The sequence below is a fragment of the Boleophthalmus pectinirostris genome, unplaced genomic scaffold (assembly GCF_026225935.1).
Source record: "Boleophthalmus pectinirostris isolate CB_2022bp ecotype Guang Dong unplaced genomic scaffold, ASM2622593v1 HiC_scaffold_6, whole genome shotgun sequence".
Taxonomy (NCBI): Eukaryota; Metazoa; Chordata; class Actinopteri; order Gobiiformes; family Gobiidae; genus Boleophthalmus; species Boleophthalmus pectinirostris.
In genome coordinates, this window is record NW_026571447.1 from 16,045,947 (window position 1) to 16,067,283 (window position 21,337).

General features: G+C 39.0%; 1 protein-coding gene across 1 annotated transcript in view; it reads right to left on the reverse strand.

Annotated features, from left to right (window-relative positions):
- Positions 1 to 21,337, reverse strand: part of grik5 (glutamate receptor, ionotropic, kainate 5) — a 126,276-nt gene that overhangs the window by 12,408 nt on the left and 92,531 nt on the right. The window contains exons 6-14 of the mRNA XM_055163837.1: positions 14,522 to 14,703; positions 12,708 to 12,761; positions 10,538 to 10,696; positions 10,082 to 10,234; positions 7,314 to 7,418; positions 4,798 to 4,905; positions 2,764 to 2,967; positions 609 to 722; positions 9 to 118 (exon numbers count right to left, since the gene is read on the reverse strand). Of these exons, the coding sequence (XP_055019812.1) occupies positions 9 to 118; positions 609 to 722; positions 2,764 to 2,967; positions 4,798 to 4,905; positions 7,314 to 7,418; positions 10,082 to 10,234; positions 10,538 to 10,696; positions 12,708 to 12,761; positions 14,522 to 14,703 (1,189 nt within the window). The remainder of the gene's footprint in view (positions 1 to 8; positions 119 to 608; positions 723 to 2,763; positions 2,968 to 4,797; positions 4,906 to 7,313; positions 7,419 to 10,081; positions 10,235 to 10,537; positions 10,697 to 12,707; positions 12,762 to 14,521; positions 14,704 to 21,337) is intronic.

Consider the following 21,337-nt stretch of genomic DNA (forward strand, 5'->3'; position numbering starts at 1 on the left):
GTATTGACCTTGCAGCGAGGAAGAGCACACAGCTGACAGCCAGGTAGGCGAGCAGCATAAAGAGCCAGACGGCGGGGGAGAAGGGGTCGAGAAAGGAGAAGTAACCCGGCTTCCGTCCCTGTGAAGAGGCACATGAAAATAGAAGAGGTATAAATGTCTGGAGAGAGAAAGGGTGTTGAAATGCAGGTAGAGCTAGGACACTTGACACCACAGGAGGGCAGTGTCCCTCAGTCTGCTCTAATATTGAGCCTGCAGTCCTTTTGATACGCTAATGCTACAATCCATATTCGCTCTGTTTCACAATGCCTTCTGCCGAAGCGCACTTGGCTCAGGCCCAAAACCTCATTAGCAATGTAAAGCTGTCACTGTTACCCCGTTACACAGCACTGACTTATCGAGCTATTGAAATTACACCTATAAATTTCAGCGGGGACAAAGTGGAACCAAACAGGCACACAAATACCTGAAAAATAAAGGGCAAAATGCTAAATGTGATGTAGCTTGTTAGCTCAGTCTTAGTTTACTTGGCTGAGACCCTGCTGGCTTCTATTAGAGTAAACCAAAGACTGTGGTCTGGCAGGAGGCACACAGGCACATAACAGTCTCACCATTTGAACCCGGTACAAGATGCTGATCCCTAGGGTCATGAACGGCTTAGAGAAGTCGATAACTTTCTCTCGCTCCGATGTGATGGTGAAGCTTGCCACGGCCAGGTCGGCTTTCTGCAGGATTGACAGAGATAGACGGAGAGATGGACACATAATGGTAGGTTTGAGGAGAAGACAGAGGAAGAGGGAGGAGGGGGTCATATTGAGTAGTTAATACAAAATCAGTAGATTTTTCTGCATGAGTGTAACACCAATATCAGTCTGCTGAAGGAGACAGGTCAGTAATTACTGCTTCGATCCAATAAACACAAAATTAAGCAAAATAAAATGGTGATGGAGACAAAATCAGTTTAGTTAACTTAATATGGAAACATAAAGAGCGTATTTCCGCATATTTCAGCATAACATCGTATTTCAGCCTAACAGCTTATTCATTAGAACAATAATTTAGAAGTATCCTGGTCAATGTGTGAGCCTTAGATCTACTGTATATAGTATGTAGCACTGTATGTAGCTGAAAAACAAATCTAATCTGAAAAACGTTATTATATATGTTTTCATGGAAATAGGTGAAGTATTTGCCATAATGTATTCCTCATTTACAATTTACTAAAGAGTTTGCAAAACATGATTATAAACGGTTATCAAAATAACTTACGAATCTAAATTGTATGTGTTTTGGTCCTGAGCAAACTAATGGACATTTGAATGAATAAGAGCCTGCACATTTTTGCCCTCCATTCAACTTCGAGTTCAACCACCAACCAAACAAGGCTAATTGCGAGTAAGCATTGGGTGGCTGGTCTTTGCACCTGCATAAAACCTGGTGGGTCTCTGGTCGCTCTGCTGCCCCTCCATTTCCTCCATTAAAAGCTAATTGATGAACATGGGCTGCTAATTAGAACTGAGTGATCAGGCCATGGGGAGGGCAGGCAGAGCTGGGGGAGCACACTAGTGTGGCGGGTCCCACATAGGACCACAGTGTGGTAATTGAAGTATACCGTATGGTAATTAAGCAGAAAGGGGCTCTCATTAGCCTGCTTCAACCAGAGTGTCTGTCAGCGGTGCAATAGGCCTGGACTGGGGAGAAGGAGCTGACTGGGAAAGGCTCAGAGCAAAAGAAAAAGATGCCACAGACAATTTTAAGCAATGCTACCACTCTCTTATGGGGAATTATCAAGTCAGCTTTTGTCCTAGATAAGAGACTTACTCCCCTGTGAGGCCAATCTGAAACATGGGAAGTTACAGCACAGTTGTGGTTTGGGGCTAAAACATCAGTGTGTGTGCAAATCTGTGGCTGTGTAAAAGTGTATTTCTTATGAGAACTCTTAAACTGAGTAATAACAAGCAAAATTAATATGCCCTTGACTAAAGTGATCCAATTAGAAAGTGTTTAAACACCAGTGTAAAGGTCAGGCACAGGTTTGTCAGTTTCAGATAAAATATTCTGAAACAGAGAACGTCTGCTAAAGAACTGGTAAATTACTCCACAGTTGGTGAAAGGTCAGAGGTTTGATTCCCAGCATGGAGCCAAATATTACAGTAATAATGTAAAAATGTTTTTTCCAAATAATTCACTACGGCCCACATTGACTTGGTACCAACGTATGTAGTTAACCTTAACCTGTCTTACGCGACATTATCAATCTGGGATGGCTCTCACTGGAAAACACGTAACGTCATAATGATTATTTGAATCCGATTGGTTGAAGTGTCACAACTGCAGAACAAGCCGAAACATCAAACTTTTGATACATCTAGTTGACACTAAAATAGTAATGTCAGTTACTTTTTCAATTAGTTTTCAATTTCCCAAAAATTATTATGTCAAGATATTCCTTAGAGGAACTGCTTTGCTAGTGGGGCCTCTGATTTTTAAAAATCTTTTTCTGAATATTCATTGTTTATTCATAAAACTCCTCAAGTTTGGCATGAATATAGTAGTGTGCCTTTTGTGTATTCCATTATGAATAGTAAGTGACATGCAGTATTATAAGCCAAAAGAAGGCAATTATGTGCTGTGACCTCAGAAAACCCCATCTGACTGCATGTGCTGGAGATAAGCCTGAGTCAGAGACAGCCCTGGATGGCCACTTGTGCATGTTTATGTGTTTGTAATGAGGGAGTGTGAGGGGCAGATAGGAGCCATACACACCCTGTTGATCAGCTCTCCAACCATGCCTGTCCAAGAACCATTGGGCTCTGGGGCGCCGTAGAGACCGTCATCCACCAGCTTGATCTTGAAGGAGAACTTGAGCATGTCTGCCACCTCCCTCAGCATGTCCATACAGAAGCCCTCGTACTGGTCATTGCCCTGGTAGTCCTGGTAGTTCTCTTTGCGCATCATATATGGATTCTCCTGAACAGAAGGTTATGACATGATTCAGGCCAATGCTGTTTAATGTGTGGGAAAGATGTCAACAGGAAAGATGAATCCAGTTCTGCATGATAAAAAAAAAAACAACATAATTTTTACCACAGCTAAAACTGGGCTTGGTGGATCTTGCCAAGTAGTAAAATCACTGCCAAGGAGGAGAAAGACTGATCTATGAATTGCTTTATGCATAAAAGACAGAAGCCACAGAGACATATAAGATATAAGCAATAAAGAGACTCTTAGTTATTACAACATATGCGTGTGCCAGACAGAAGATGAACAAAATCTATTAATGATTCCAACAATCCACCCATTCTTCCTTGTTTAATTTGGCAACACTGTGTAATGTTATTGGCAGAAGTAAAACGCACTAAATTGTTTCATGTTAAACCCAGGAAAACTTAATGAATTGAACATTTATGCTCACAGATGTATGCTATTGATTAAGTAAGTGTGTTATATTGAAAAATCGACTCACTGAACATGTGCAAGGATCCATAAACATAGAAACTGGGGGTAAAAACTGCCAGTTTTGTTGATCAAATGTTTCAGTGAAATCTTTCGAACAACCTCCACAGCCTGACCTTGCGAGTAGAATTGATTTTGTCATTTATAGCCAACAGATGATTCAATATGCACAGCCCAGCAACTGGAATGAATTTATTCAGGCATAGTCAAAAGCTATTTTAACTTTTCGGCTGCAACATGAGAAAAGATTCAAATACACAAATAAAAATCTTTCATCTCCTTTGGTTTGTTTCTGTTTGACTTCTATGGGCATTTACATTCAAAAACAAGTGTGGGAGGAAGGCAAAGCACCAAGACAGAGCACTCAATAACACAAAAAGACAACAGAATTCAACACAGAGGTTTGGTGACTGTGAAAGAAAACAATAAAATCTCTATGGAGATGAGCAAGTTGGGGACCCTCTATAAGAACAGTTACAAAGGGCATATTTCATTTTTATCATTATATCTTTTGTTATCTTGTCTACATCATCTACACAATGTATTATTATGCTTTCTGCTTCCTGTATTTATTACATAAAATTGATCGTTGTGAGCTTTAAGCCTTGGTTTAGTGCTGTTATCTCAGAAGTACCATCAGAAGATGTATTTTGTTTCATTCACACATGATTGACTATCCCTGCATTATTAGTCTGTTTACATCTCCAAAGCTCAACATGCTCTATTCTACCCTATGATGTCATGAAGCTGTAATTTTCAAGTTAACAGCTACCTTTTATCTTTAGTTCAGTAGAGATTGTCGATTCCAGGACTACAGTTATCCAAATGACTGAAGTGAAGTTGTATGGAGTTTCAAAACACAGTGGAGCACTTCCTGCATTACCACATGACAGCACAAGGTGGAAAGATCGTTTTCTATTTGAGAGAAGAACTCAGTCTAAACATGCTTTATTTCTGTGTTAAACATGAAACAAAACACAACTCCAGGAATGTGTTTGATGAGGAGACAAGATCTGATACTACCGGAAAATGTGCCCTCTAATATATAGGGATGTCAAAATTAGCCTGTCACCGAAATTAGCTAATATTTGTCATGTTTAGTGAAACCTAGTACATCGTAAATATTCACATACATTTAAATACAGCATGCACTGACATACGGCTCATGGTAAGTTATAACTGTATTAGGCTATATTTCTTGAACAGGGGAAAAATGTAACTCAATTGTATTCAAAAGTCTGAAATGAATCATCTGTCTTTCCCAGTCTCAGCTGCAGTGACAGTAAAACTGGCTGCGACACTCTACACAACAGCACAGCCCACAGCTCAGAAGTGTGACCTTACCAGTATGGTGGTAACAATGAGGGTCTTGTTCGCCAGTGTCTCTGAGACATTAATATCCAGACTGGTGGAGTTCATCACCAGCGTGTTGTTCGAGTACCAGATTCCGATCTGACACAGAAGAGAGAACAGGGTGAAAATCAATGGCTATTGTCACCTAAATAATGTACTGAGGAGGTCTGAATTCACTTCACCAGTCCCCTGTATTAGCGTCTATGGGCTAGAGGACTCTTAAAGGAGGCTGAGGGGTTTATTTTATAAATGTTCATAATTTGCACAAACATAAATATATAAATAATAAGTGCTAGGAAAAACGATTGATTCAGTTGTTCCCACTGAACAAAATTCAGCACAAATCTGTATGAAAATCATTACATTTGAAGCTTTATTAGATCTCAAAATATGAGCAAAATAATTTTACTTTTTAACTCTTTAAGTACATTTTTAAATAGGTACTTTAATTCTTCTGATTATTTTATTTGCTCTAGTATCTGTATTTCCACTTAAGCAGCCACTGTATCGGGCTGGAGCACTCTTAAAAAAGCGGGCTTACATGTGTAATAGATGGGGCTTTGTGTTGCTCCCATTACAGCGTATGCAAAAGGATCCAATTATTCCCCATGGAGCAGTTCAGGGACATTGACTACTATGATAAAATATACGAGGGCAGCGAGGCAAGGCAGAAAATAATAAAGGCAACTATGATTAATCATTTTATTTCAATGTCTATTTTCATTTGATCCAGTCTCATAATGCATTAAACAGATCTCGTTTCCCTTTCACAAGTCTTTTAACTACCCCGGTGATTATTACGGCTCAGCAAAGGAAGAGGGAAGATAGGCGTGCTCGTAAAGGTATTTCTTTAAGAGATAATACTATACGTCTTTCACTAGGTCAGAAAGAAGGTAATGGCTTCTCAGACAGAATCACCCTTTATATATGACACTCTTTATCCTTCCCTGACATTTAAGAGTGGTCTCCAGCACAGCCTGCCTGCAGTGGGGCCTGCCTATGCTGCTGCTGCTTCTGCTGCTGAGAGGAGAAGGACCCAAAGTGAAAATGTTAATAATCACATGCTAACTCCCTGATAGCGTTAGATCAAGATTTAAGTGCGGTTATCAGGTGGCATTTACAGTTAACACCGGGAGCTGTTGGCCTACACCAGTAAAGAGCCCAGAAAGACATTAGGAGATTAGGGGGAGGTGACGGCGAAGCGTGTCCCTCAATGTCAATGAAGCGAGTAGCTATACCCTCAATCTGGGGATGTACTGGTGTGTGGGCTCAAGCATCATTACTTCCTGACTTTCAAATACAGGTTAAAAGCAGGGTTTTATCTTGGACATTTCACTTTATAGCTCACTAAGGAAAAGGAAATGCTACTAAAACTGTCTGAAGTTTTTTTTTTTCTTTTTTTTCTGTAGAGTCAGAGGACATATAAAACATCTGTTGTGAGAGGAAAAAATCTAATTGGACGTGCTCTGACTATATAGTGTATGATAGGGTATATTATCCTATTGATACTTTGCAGTGACATTTCACTGGAGGTTTTCTATGTATATCTCTATTAGCGTAATGTTCAGCAGTTATCATGGCACACATTAGCAAACAAAGAGAAAAAAGGTTTAAGATAGAAGATACAAAAATTGATTTAAACAACACATTTTAAGGAGCCTATGGTCAATATGAGCATTCACAGTCCTGTTTAGGTGTTTGCTTTTCAACAGAAAGGAGAGTGTGATTAACAGAAAAACTGTTGGCTAATGCTACCTTGTGACAGTATTTTGATGTGAGAGACTTGTTTAACAGCATAAATCAGCTCACCAGTTGTAGTTCCAAATAAATCAGCTTCTGGTCAGATTGTGTTGAAATAAAACTCAGATTAAAGTCTAATTTGAGTATCTGAACTTCTAATAGAGAAGTGCTTTGAGTTAGCATCACACCCCAGGGAATTCTGATGACATGAGCAGTATCAATACCAATTTTACACTAACAAAGGGCTTGAAGATAATAAAAGACAATAAAAATCAAATAATGATTTTAATCCTTCTTTTGATGATATCATCATATCGTGATTCACTATTTCTCTACTTTTTCAGACCTACTTCTCCGAATGGTTAGACTCTGTAAGGCTCTGAGTTAAGCACACACTTTCAGCAGAAGGCAATGGCTTCATCTATAAGGCAACTGAAAAAAAAACAAAGTGTACAGGAATCATGATCAAATTGAAATTGTGACCTGGCCAAGAAAATCATGAAATATTTTTTGGCCCATTGTCCACCCTGATAAGTCGATACAGTACTTGTATCATGACAGGCCTAGTGAGCTATATAAGGCATGCACAATGAAGCCATCTTGATAAACTGCAATGATATTTGGTTGATGTCATAGAGACGATACCACGTTGACCGCAGAGTTAAACGTCTCCTCTGGCACAGTGGGATCACACGAGAGGCCCATACTCAGCCTGGAGCCCACGGGTGCTCAGACCTGCTGCTGTGTGATAACAGGTGTCTGCTGACCTCTTTGTGGCCTCCGCGGTGCTTCTCCAGGATCCGCAGGGTGTAGTTGGTCCTCTGCCCTTTACTGTTGAACTCCACACGGCCCGTCAGACCGTCATACTCCACCTGGCAGCCAGAAGGAGAGAGTGAGGAGAGAGGCAGAGTTGGTGTGGTTAAAGAACATCTAGAACAGCACATTTATTGTAAACTAAATAGATAGAATTGTGTTGTCCCACAAGCTTTTCTAGAGGACTATTCTTTACTCACATAGCAGACTAAACAAATTCTAGATAAAAATCCTGAAAAATGAATGCATTAAAAGTGCTGGCATGACCTTAATTGCAATGGGTAAGTGTTGTGTTATTCACAATATTTGTATGAAATTAATAAAAAGATAAAGATTACTACACTGAGACACTAGAATTTTCATCATCCCTCCTGTTTGCATTCAATCAATACACTGCAGTCAGCAACAGTGTATTAAATATATTCTACTTCATAAACACAAAATACAGCAATAAAATGAAGAGAGAGATGGTGGGTGGGAAAACTGACAAAATGTATGATCCACTTACTTTTGAGCTTTCTCAAACTTATTAGCAGTCGTTTCCAATTTAGTTATATAGAGTTATGGATGTTCATAACAAGCAGTATTTTATAAAAATATCCCTACTGCTTTTAAACAATGGAGCACATTTACTCTGGTTGAAACTAAATTACATCCTAAGTAGCCTTTATTTATCCAGGATGGTTCCAATGAGGTTGGGATCTCATTCAGAAGGAAGTCCAGGCTCCAGAAGGGAAATTTTTAGTGAAAGAAGAGGACTTTTCCATCAAGCCCAGGGAGCTGGAGAGTCACACCATTTAGCCCAACTTAACTAAAGTTGACTTTTGTTCCTTGGTTGTAAGAGTTGGATTGAGAACATTATAATAAAACAGCCTGTACCTAATTTTGTCCATGTATTTGAGCAAAATTTGTCTTGCCCCAGATATACTGTGTAAGCAGCTAGTGAGGTCAAAATAATCACACTGTATATGGTCTGCATCTAATTATAAAGTGTTTTATTGTCCGAGGATCAGAAAGTGTGTGAGTAATTAGTATGCTCAGAATGCATAAGGCAAATGAGAAACTGGACCTCTGCAAAACATTTTAAATATAATATTTCTGTTTTTCACATTCCACATACAGAGCACATTTGTTCATTTGTTGTTTTTTAGAGCAGGCTTTCTCTCTGTATGTTTACAGTCAGAGAATTCATGACATCAATCATAATTAGGTCTGTCTAACTATCCACTGGGAAAAAGTGGACATTGCCAACCAGTCTTGCATCTGAACCAACTGAGAGGAAGCGTTCAAGCGGGAGGCTGAAACTAAGCAGTGGAAGGGAAATCAACAGCCCTTTTAATAAGAGCCAAACCTGCCGCTCGCAGCTCCACACTACACTCAGGTGCTGGCACAGTTAGCGCGTCTATGATGAATGGTACAGGGCTGAAGATGGAGAATGCCGTGATGTTGACTAACAAAGACAGATGTTGGGCGGTCGGGGCAGAGGCAATGAGAGATGGGTCTCCGGTTGCTTTGACAACAGGTCATCAATGGGACGAGCTCACTGGGATGGCTCATGTTATGACAGAGAAAGAAACACAGGGGTTACGAGCATAAGAAAATGAACATGGAACAGAATGTACTTTATGCACATTTTTAGCACTATTATAATGAGATGATTAAAAATTACTGCAGGGACACAATAAACTAGACACGGTATGAAGTCCGTTAAAGCTGTGGTTTTATTATGGCATAAATAGTGGTACAATTCTAGGTAAGGTTATCTGAGGAGACATGTTTTCCTCTCCAAATGTTCTTTTTTTGTCTTGATTTGAATACAATACAAATATGGGAACTGACAGTTGGGGATTGTAACAAAATTACTGTACCATTCATTTCAAACCAGAGATGTAGAAAAAGAACAATCGCATTTTTGAATTTGGAAGGACAAAATCAAACCGTACATCCTTGTAAAATGGATCAAGGAGGACAAAATTTACAAGGTGCACATCAGTTAAGTAGAATATTTTTAGAAAGTACATTTCTTTCAACATTTTCATTTCAAAAGAGAAATGTATTAAATAAAGATTAATATAACATTTTGTAGATACTTTTATCTTCCAATGACATAGTGAACTACACTACACGATATTACATTATATAATTATAACTTCTTTGACACCATTTGGTCTATTTTTGCTATTTATTTAGAATGTATTACCATCTATATTTTTGCTATCTATATTTCTTAATATTATATTGTGATGTATTAGCTGCTGTGTCCAAATAATTTCCTGTGTTCAAATAATTAAGAAAATGGATAAGCAGAAGAAAATGGAAATTTCCCTTGTGGATCAATGAAATTTGTCTAAGTTATTAAAATAAAAACAGTTCACATATGATTCCTATACCATGACTATGCGGTAATTAGATTTTTTTTTCTATTTTATCCAGCTTACACGTGAATAACGCTCTATACGAGTATATATGTAAATGTGAAATAAAATCCTGAATCTACAAACAAACCTACAGTTTGTAAAGAACATGGTATAAGAAAAGAAAAGTATGTGGTATGTGTATGAATGAGCAAATGCACAACAAACAACTTCCATTGTTATTTTTAGACTATAATGTGACTGCTACCTAGAGTGGATTATCTAATCACTTGAGTATATAGCATTAATACATTTTCTGAATTACATTGTACTTGACATATAGCAGAAGCACACACTCAAGCACTTACCATGCGCAGATAGTTCATAAGACTGGTCCCGTGTTGCCAGATCTGAGGCGATGTGCAGCTCAGTGGCTTCACTCCAATCTCCTGACTGCGGTTCAATTCCCGGACGGCGCCCACCACCACATGCACCGCGTCAAACATGAGCGCCGACGAGAGCTAAAAGAGGCCGAGTCAGAGAGGTGAGCAACATGAGAGCGAGACGAAGCGCTGATTGAACGGTTAACCGGGATGAAAGCAGAATACTGGGAGAGAGAATAGATGTAAGGTATGAGCAAAACCAATGGGGACCCTACACAGATGGATACATCAATACCCATTAAACACAAGCAAAGGACTGGAGCTGAATATGTCTAGCAGCCCAGTGAATCAGTGAGGGAAAATGTAGTTTGATGTAGCTTGGCAAATAAACAAAGCTATTACAATGTGTGGGTGTTTACAGCATGTGTGAATGGGACTCACTGCTGGGCCAGGGTACGTCAGGTCACAGCCCTCCCGCCAGGACAGGTTCAAGCTCCGGATAAACTCCAGGTAGAACGGGTGAGTGGTGTTGAACATGGAGAAGCCCACGATGTTGGACTGGTCATCAACTATGTCATCTAGTCTCAGGAGGGGGAAGTCCTGGAGGAGAAGGTGAGATAGTTGTGACTGTATAAAGGAGAAAGATGATACACATGATACACTACATGGGCAAATAAATGAAGTAATGCACCTACTTCAAAATATGTACTATTTTTTATTCAACACTACATGGTCGTTTGATACAAAAAATATTATTAATATAAACAGAAAAACTGATTTTTAAGGAGTATGCCCATTTGACCTAACGCTGCAGAGCAAGATGGATTCTTGCAATATCTATGAGTTCACAAACTCACCAGAATCTATTTTCAGAGTGCTACACATACCAATTTGGTGTGAGTCAGGTTAAATTTTACCATTTTGAACAACTGACTTTTCCTCTTTGTCCTCATCGTTTTATTCATGCATATTTGAGAAACTGTGCACATTTTAGGAGTCACCCTCTCCAGAGTTCAAAACATTTGGTTTGTGATATCATTAAAAGACTAGACCTGATATTTCAGTCCCAGATTCACCTACTCTCTGATTAATCTCAACTTTCATTAATTGTTTTGGCCTCATTAAATGAGCCAAATAGGACCTAATCAATGTTGTAATCAACTGTTGTGCTTTAGGTTGCTGCTTTTTCCTTGGTTAACATTGCATTTGTCTGATGATAATCACCCCTAATGCTTAAATCAGCCTTTGATAATGAGTCTTTTAAGGTTCTGCTCATTATAATTTCAAGGTCAGACCACCTGCTGTAATGTGACAGATGCTTGACCTGCTTTACATGTTAAAATCTTTTGATAATCTCTGTGATCCTTGGGTAATTGAAAAGCTGTTTAATATGCAATAAGGTTAGATAACACTTTAATTAAAGTCAACGAGAACAATGCTTTATGGACCGGAGATTACCAATTATAAGCACTTTTGTCTGGTTCTATATAGGTGCTTCAAAATTTGTTACAATAACACATTTTGAAGGACAATATATTGCAACAGAGATATACTGCAATAAACAATAATATTGAAACTATTTTACCCCACTGTCACAAAGCAGGATAATCCCAGTAAACCAAATTTTAAATAGAGAGTATTTAAAAGAAATAATAAATAAAAGGTAGAATGAACCAAAAATTAGTCATAGCAGTTAGCATAATAGAATTTATTCTACTCTCTACAGCTCAAATCTTACATTATTTCATAAAACTCTCCCCACTACTGCAAAGAAAAAGATGATAAATGATCAATATTGAGCCCCAAAATATATTGTTCCAGCTATGATGTAATTATCGTGACAGGCCTAGTTCTATATATCCTAAATAAAACACATATACTAATGTAAGAAGATACTGACCAGATCAGTAAGGACATATTACATGACTAATCCTGATAGACAGTAATAAAATCATAACACTTTATTGTTAGCAAGTGGTCCCATCTCTCAAAACACAATTTTTCCTGCTTTGGTTCAGGCAGAGACGTAAATCCTGGTGAGTGACAGTGTTGACAGTGTATCAAATTTTTACTAGTGGAAAAATAAATGTGTAGGAAGGGAGATTGTGATGAAGAAAAAAGAGCTACAGAGGAGAGGGAGTGACACATCTAATCTCCAACGAAGAGAAGAAGAAACGATATAGACAGCCCCTAAAAGAGGGGAAAACACTGATACGGGTGGAGAAGAGGTTGATGGAAATAACTCCAGTGGGTTTTTTTTTTTTTTTTTAAGATGAAGAGCATACTGAGGGCGGAGAGGGGTAGAAAATAAAAATCAAGGAGCACTGCATAAAGTGACACATTAATTCAAATGGAAGGAAGCGAGGGGAGTATATCAAAGCATGAGATGAAAAACCTAACAGGAGACAGCGGCTGGAGGTGGAGAAAAAAACAAAAAGAGGCCACCACACATCTGTCATCACCTTTACCTACAACCCTGTCTATACATATCATACGGTACCACAGCTGCTTCCCTTCCTCTCCCTTATCACTTCATCTGCGACGCTTCAACCTTTTGCTCGCCCATAAAGGGACAGACGGGAGGGCTGTGGGAGGATGTGCGTACTCTTACCATGGTGGTTAGGATGTACTTGTAAAACGCTGATGTCATCCCCAGCTCCGATGCCTGTAGCAGAGAGAGACAGAGAGAGAAAGAGGGAGGGAGAGACAGGGAGAAAAATAATGTTAGCAATAAAAGAGTAAAATAAGGGACAGACAGGTGAGCATAATGTGAGACAGGAAGATTGATGGAGGGTGCAGTCGGAGGGTATATGAGAGCAGAGGGGGGACAAAAGAGGAAAGCAATAGAATACGTTAATCACAGTTTTTTATCATCAGACATTTGGTTAAAGGGCGGGCATCTCATACGCAAAAACATGCCTGACTCACTGGCTACAGGCAAAGCATTTCCTGATTCAACCTCTGTAACATCTGTGCTGCAGCCCACCAAAAACATGTCTTTTTGTCAACTAATTTCTTCAAGAGTGCAATCGGGTCCCAAGGAGATATGCGGAATGTTTTTTTACAATGCAAATCCACCAGGCTCGGAATGTAGAAATAAGATGTTAAGGCAATTCCAGTGAGACACTTAGAGTGAGGGGGAATTTTAAGTGCTCATTTTGGATAAACAGAGTGTAAATGATACCAGTGGCAATGAGTACTATGGCGCAAATTAAAGCTTTTAGTTTTCGTTTTAGAAATGGAGTGCTTCAATGAAATGGTGTTGCAGTATTGGTATGGAAAATGTGCACCATACTTTTGCAATAAAGAAATGAATTGAAAATGAATTCTTAGTGAAACTTGCAAAATAATAAACAACTGCTAGGAATATCATTTAAAAGGGTGGAGTTTATATACCGACAAAGCAGACTGTGGAAAACAACATGCAAAAGCTTCCAACAAGTAAATGAGGCATAACATTTCAAACTACCGTAAAGAATGCACAAAAACTTTATGCTGTAAGCTCACACATACTGTAGGCTAGAATAGGCATCAGACAGTTAATCCACTATGAAGAATTTGTAAAGAAAAGCCCTCTATGAAATAAAAAGTTTCATAATTAATCCCATTTGGAATAATAACATTAAACATTTTTCATCGCAATGCATATTGAATTGTAGGTCCAAAACGAATTGTGACATTTTTGAATTGTTAAATTGCTTGTAACATACTGACATACTTTTGTTAGTCATCTGTCCAAGGCTATATGAGAGAGTCATGCTGTTTTGATTAAATGTTATTTCACACACTATTACCATGTTATTTCACACACTGACAGAAAGTTTTGTTGTCACAAATCACAATACTAAAATTTCAAACTCAATTTTGATACTAAGGGATAAAATACACTCTTCTTATATTTTTTTAGAATGTAATTTCAACATTAAAAACATAAAAATTTTGTAATTTCCTATATATTCCCATGTAATCTCATATCTGTATAATCCCTCAGTTGTTCCTCAGACCAATGTGGTTTTATACTTATAGTCTGATACAGCTCAAGATCATTCTAGAGCTATTCAGGAAAAGTTAATTTCATCCAGTTAATGTGAGCTTTTTAGTATTGATACTTGTTCAAATAAGTGTCTAGGTTCAATTTTAATTTTAATATCATCCCTAACAGACACTGACAAAACGAATCAGAGAAATGTGAGATATATACTTAGCTAAAAGTCAGAATAGCATTGCAAAAGAAAAGCAAGTTGGTCCATTAGTGGCAAAGCTGTGCCTCAGATTTAAACCTTGGCAGCACCACTCTGAGTATGGGTGAACCCACACACTGTAAACATTCACCATTGCTCGGGCCAAAAATAGTTGGACAAGTGTCAGTTCCTTCCCCTTATAGAGAAAAACTATCAAACTTTCTACTCTTGTGAGGTCTCAAACTGACCTTTTGAGGATGAGGTAGGACACAGAGGCATTGGCATCGATGATGATGGTAGCCACCTTGTCGTCGCGGATCTCTTTGAGCAGCGGCGTGGGATCCATGTTGTCATCGAGCATACGCACCGACAGTGTCTCTCGGGAGATGAGGAAGCGGCGCACTAGCTCCTCCAGTCTGAGCAGGCCTGAAATACAGCACAAGCCCATATCAACGTGGAGATCTTAGATTGTCACAAGCTTTAATGAATGAGTTAGCTTTGGTGTTAGCTTTGGTGTCCAGTAAAAGACATTGTGATGAATTGTGTCGTTGATTACTTAATTAATAGTATTTCTAAAAGGGGGGTCTTTTTAAAATTGGTACCTAAAGATGCCTGTACCTCACAGCCTTAACTAGGTTGCATGCTCCAGTTTAACCACTCCTTGGGCTTGTGTACAGCTGTGTCTCATTTTCGTGCATGCACTACTGACTGCATACAGTTATAAAGTGTCTATTAATGAATTAATCAGTCCATTTATATAGGACTTTTCAAGACCCTCATGACGCTTCACAGTTCATTGTACTATACAGTATTGCTGTGTACCATACTCAATGGTGGCAAGCTACTATTGTAGGGCAGCTGTGGCTACAATAGTAGCTTGCCTCCACAGACAGATTGACAGAAGCGACCGATCTGCGCCATCAGCTCCTCGAACCACCACCAACACTCACGCACACTCCACTGTAGGTGAAGTGTCTTGCCTAAGAACACAACGACAGTTTTGCCACTGGCACCCCACTGTGGCACCTGGAATTCCCAGTGGTCTCCCGTCCAAGTACTACCCAGATCTGGCCTTGCTTAGTTTCTGAGATCCGATGAGATCAGGCTTTGACAAGCATATGGCCTCACAGCTGACATTTAGGAGATGCTTTCCCCCAGGGCCTGGACACTCGAGGTGATAGAAGTGAAGCCTGTGAGAGTGAAGGGGAGGATGAAATGATGAGAAGAGTGATGAAGATGATAAGATGATGAGGAGAGTGAGGAGGATGATGAAAGGATGAGGGGAACAATGAGATGATGAAGAGTGTGAAGAGGAAAATGAGAGAATGAGGAGTGTGAAGGGGACGATAAAAAGCTGAGGTGGTGATGGGGAGCAGTACGAGGAGCAGGTAAAGTCTAGAGAAGCGTTGAGGTAGATGGGAGCAAAGTTAGGCCTTCCAAGCTGAATTAATGCAAGCTCCATATCAACACCACTCACACACCCCAATGGGAGGACAGTGGGACCCCCCTTCATCCTTGACTGCCCCTATTTCTATCACTTTGTAGGGCGTGAACAACAGTTTGTCCAAAATGTGTTGGAAATAAACAAAAGCAATACATTGGGATTCAACACTGTGCACTGAGTCTGCTCTCTGAGTAAGGCTTTATTTTTTATTCATCATGACCTCGGCCAAGGATACTGTTTTTTAGCCGTTTATGTTTGTTTTCATGTTTGTAAGCTGGGTGAGAAACACTCTTGACATATTGTATTTCAGAGCCATCTGGAAGGTTTCCATACTTCTGGATTAGGAGCAAAATTAATCATTTTGTTTCTGTACACTGTGAGGGCATTTGGTCTATAACTCTTTATACTCATGCCAGAGAAGCTGACAATTCGCTGTGTATTTCAAAATAGGTTCCAGTTATTTACACACACAAAGAATTCTTCTGTTTTTCCTACAACTGAAAGAAGCACTGAATTAAACAAGGTTGTTGGGTTTTTTTTTTTAGTTCAATTACACAAAAATTTTAGGGGTTCATTTGTGTTTTGGAGTGCTGTTTACTTAAAATAGCACACATTTGAAGCACACAAGTTGTTTTCACTGTGAAAATGCTTACAACAACTAAAACAAATAATTTAGCTGCAACTAAGGAAATGTCTAAAAATACTAGTTTTGTAGATATTTTGTTTTGTCTTTCAGCATTCAGCCATTATGAATTAAAATATTTTTCGAGATAATGTAAAAGAAAAGAAAATCAATGTGAGGCTCGAGTACATAGTGTTCTTTTTCTTCTTCTTTTTCAAAGTAATGCTGCTCAAAGGGATGAAATCATAGGAAAACATATCTACCTCAAAGACACTAATGGATGTTACTGAAGAGGTCACTAGTGCCATTGATGACAGAAAGTATGGGGTATGTATATTTGTGTATCTCAAAAAGGTTTTTGATACTATATAAGTTATTACTTCAAAAACTGTTTAACATTACAAAATGTTCTTTGTTATATAACAATTTACATTTGCATCAACCTGTCCTTGTTAAAACCTCTTGGGATGATTGCAGTCATTATTCTTGATATTCAAATTCAGTTATACAAATCCACAAAGCCTTAACTTAATGTTTGAAACTGTTTTGATTTTGTAACTCCACTTATTACCGTCTTTTAAGGTCACATGCTGAGCTGACAAAAGCTCATATCTGGCGTGGTTTGGATTATTGAAGTATTGAGTTTCATCATAAATCTCCTGACATCATAAAACATCCGTCTAGACTGATATGCTTTAAAGACTTAATTCACATTTGTTTGGACAGAGCCAAGAACAGAAAAGAAGAGCTTTGAATGGAATAGTAAATGTAGATGAGTCCTGAGCCTTGGCAGATACTTTTCCATTATGATGCACTTTCTGTCTAACGTCCAGATACTGTTAGCCTGAATTATACTCACAACATGGTGTCGATTTTCAGAAAAATAATCAAATAACTGTCAGTGACTGCATTTCTCCATAATCCATTCATGAGATGGACGGGTACACTCGGCCACAGCATGAGTGAAATACCCTGCTCAAGAAGATTTGCCCACTTGAAGTGAATTCCTCTTCAAATGGAGTATAACCAATGGCAGTCAAGGCTCACTTGACATCATGCACAAAATACGTCTTCACTAGAAAGTCAACCCCGCTGCTCCCTAATTGTAATTCCCTAGTAAAGCACCCCTAGCTATGTAAATAAGTGGAAGTGGGCTGGCATGTAGTGTGAAGGGAGGAGGAGGTAGGAGCAGAGAGAGGTAGTGCACCGGAGCCCTTCAGCACGAGAAAGCCTCTGTAAGCAGTGGGGTAATCACTGAACCAGGCCAAAACTTTAATTAGTTTGAGGAAGGAGGGAAAAAATCAATGCACTTTCACAGCTTCCTCTCCTCCCCTCCCCTCACTCATTCTACTATAAGCCCCTAACCTCTCTATCTGCTACCTGAGTGTCTAGTCTCTCTCATTCCAGGCTCCTCCTCAGTTCTCCTCATCCAACGTGCAAAAAAACTCCCTAATCGAATTATGTTCACAATGTGACCAAGAGACACAACCCCGCGGAAATGACCCACATCAAAATATGCGAAAGCTGGCAAATTGTGAATTCATTTTACAAATGCCACTGACCAAATTCTCTGGTCTCTAAATATGTTTTTTAATTAAAATGCATCCAGTGTCTGACTTTTTAACACTAGCAACATTCTGGTAGAAAACACAAAACAGACTCCATTTGGACACAGAACGCTAAGATGGAGTAAACAAGATGAATAAAAGAAAAATAGTGGCACACATTTTCTGGTGGTGAACCACTGCAGTGCTATAAAAGACGAGTGCACAGAAAATCAATGTGGTACCTAGTGACATACAGTACACAGTGCTCTAAATACAGCATTGGCCACATTGAAAATACATGGAGGAAGTCACAAGAATAGTTATTAGACCTGTCACAATAATTAGTATATCGACTTTTCGTTCAATATATGTAAGCTGGAACAATATATTTTGGGGGTCAATATTTATCGTGAGGAGTTTTTCTCTATACTAGCAAGGAACTTTTGGGTATTTTTTCCACTATGATCAGAGCTGTGGAGGGTTGAAGAAATAACTTCTTTGGTTCATTCTGCTATTTATATGTAACTGTATTGTACATTTAGAGTAGATTTTGTGGGTAATACTGCTGTAGGTTTTTTGTATCAGTGTCATAAATCGATTTCAGTATTATCGTTTTGTTATCATGACAAGCCTATAAGTTATAGTAGTACCAGTTTCACTGCAACAGAGATAGTATCACTTGTAGTTTTGTGCATTTCTCTTTAATATTATGATTTTAGTGAGTCGCTCTTTCCTACAGACAGTATTCAATAATATCCAGGTCCACTCAAAGACATTTTATAAGCATAAAACAGTCTCTAGTCTGACTCTGCTTCATTTGCAAACAGACCCATACTGAAGTAGTAGAACATATTTTGTCAAACTTCAGAACTTCTTATTTTGAGAAGGTGAAGGGAGGAACATAAAATATTGATTGTGATGAAAAAACTCCAGAATGTCTTGGTGCTCTGCCTCTGCAGTGCTTTAAAAGACCTAGTCAATGACGCACATATGTACATAAGTATTCAAATATGGCATGAGGACAAAGTGATCCTGTACACAGCCTTTCAGAGCCGGGAACAAGCCTGTTGAGTGGCAGTTAGCACCTATTCCGCCGCCATGGCAACCAGCTCCATGGCGATAGATAGCGCAGCCAAGTGGGTCAGAGTCTGTGAGAGTGATAACCTTGTAAAGATCACCTTCAAGCCAAATATATTACACAGCGCACACCCCTGCCTCTGCTGCAGTCGCCCGGATGCTAACTATCAGGGAAATCTCCAGCCTCTGATATCTATGAGAACCTGAAAGCCTTGAGATGGAACCGCCTCTCATCTACCCATTCAACTCTCAATCAAAACTCTACAAAACATCCAATGCCATTTAAAACATCTTTTTAGTTCAATGAAATGACAACTCCGCTAGGAATCGGAGGAAAACTGAGACAGAATCCCAATGAGTGTTTTTGAATATTGGCGAGCTTTTCCATTGTCAAAACTATGTTATCTATTCCGCACCAGTGGTGAGATGTTTCATTCTTGTATGTGTGTGTGACATGCAGACAACTACTGGCTTGCCTCCTCTCCCCCTCATTTTTCCAGTCATTATTGAACCGCATAACAACTAATTTACTATTTCTTTTTGCAACTGTAGAATTCAGTTTTACTCACAACAGTCAGTACAAGTGCTATAGTCATAATCGCGCCAAGCTTTTTGAAATCCCATGACTCTTGATGGTGGGAGTACATAATAAATCAATAATGCAGTCTTTCAAAATGAAAATAAAAAAGGCTGGTGACTAAGCCCCAAATCCCCTGTGATGTTAATGCCTGGCAAGTTAAGCCAAATATCCCCTATGTTCCTCCAATAGTAGAAGGCATTTCAAAAAAGGGAATATTTATTAAATTGGCTTGGCCTAACAACCCTCTGAGGTGGATAAGAGGGGTTGTGAGCGAGGGCATGAGTAATAGAATGGCAGCGGTGTGTGAGCTCTGTTCTGAACTTTGGCTACAGACGGAACTCTGCGACCAGACTGTCACAATGAGTGTCCAAGAGAAGACAAAATAGTCATATCCGCACAACAAAAGAGAATGTATCAACCTTCCCACGCTGGCATCTGCACATAAACAAAAAGGAGTCAGTACAGCAGGGAGTAGCGTACAGTGCTAAAGACTTGAACTGTTTTTAAAAAAGGATATGAACACATAAGCGCTTTACTGTGGAATCTTAGAAAGGAAAACTAAGTAGATGTCTGCCAATAACCAATCATAATGGTTAGGTTAGGTTGCTATTTGCACTTAAAAAAAACTACATTGGAAAAACATGCAAAAAGCTCAAACAGCTTTCATTCACACATTTGAGTAATCCTTTATTATCAGTCTGTCTATATCTGCAAAGCTCAAAATGCTCTGTTCCACCTTGTGATGTCATGTTGTGGGACTTTTCACATTAACAGCTACCTTTTACCTTTAGTTCAGTCGAGATCGGCAGTTCAGGGCTCAAATCATTCATCAATTCTAGTGAAGATGTATGGAGTTTAAAAACACATAGGAGCACTTCCTGTATTACCACATGACATCACAAGGTGGAACAGAGTGTCTTCTATTAGAGTGGAGAGCTCAGCCTAAATATGCAGTGTTTGTGTGTTAAATGTGTGAATGAAACAAAGTACAACTTCAGGTATGTTTTTGATGAGGAAAACAACATTGTGACATAGATCAGAAAATAGCGTTATATATGACACTGTGAAATCAACAAGCTACAAAGATTAAGTAGTCAACATATTAAGGTGCTACATCAAAGTTTAAAGTACATCGTTCAAGTTTGTAACAGTTTGTGTGAAGAAGCTGTCAGCAAATTAACATCCACAATAGTAAAGTCCAAGGTACTAGTCCCGGGGTAAAGGCTATAACTGACAACATAATCCACAAAGCTCTAGTATCTAAAATTGGAAAAAGAATTCTTTAAAAGCCAGATTCTTAACAGCAATCTGGATTCGCACCAAAACTAATCATCTTATCCTTGGCCCATTTGCTAGCCTTTCCCGGATTTGTTTATAATAAAACTGAAAAATCCATTTATTGAAGCCCTAAGGTTATTCTTTCACACCTCAGAAAACATCCAACCACAGCACTGTAAATGTAGAGACCTCACTCACCAGAGTTTTATTGGACTATGGCAGAGGTGGGTGAACATTTTTTTGACTAATTTTAAATTTTAACATCCCAGTGGAGAACAGGGACACCAAGAAAAGGCCCTCCAGCCGAGGATCAAAGGACGGACTGGGGAGAGGCGACAATGCAAACCACTGCACCAACCTGAAGCATGCTTGACTTCAAAAATACTTGTAAAGTATGTGGAGTATATCTTACTTATGAGGAAATAACTGTCAGTATTATACCACATGATCAAAGTCCAGGTTGGGCAATGCAGACAAATTATGCTCCCATTCATACATGTCATGGTGGGAGA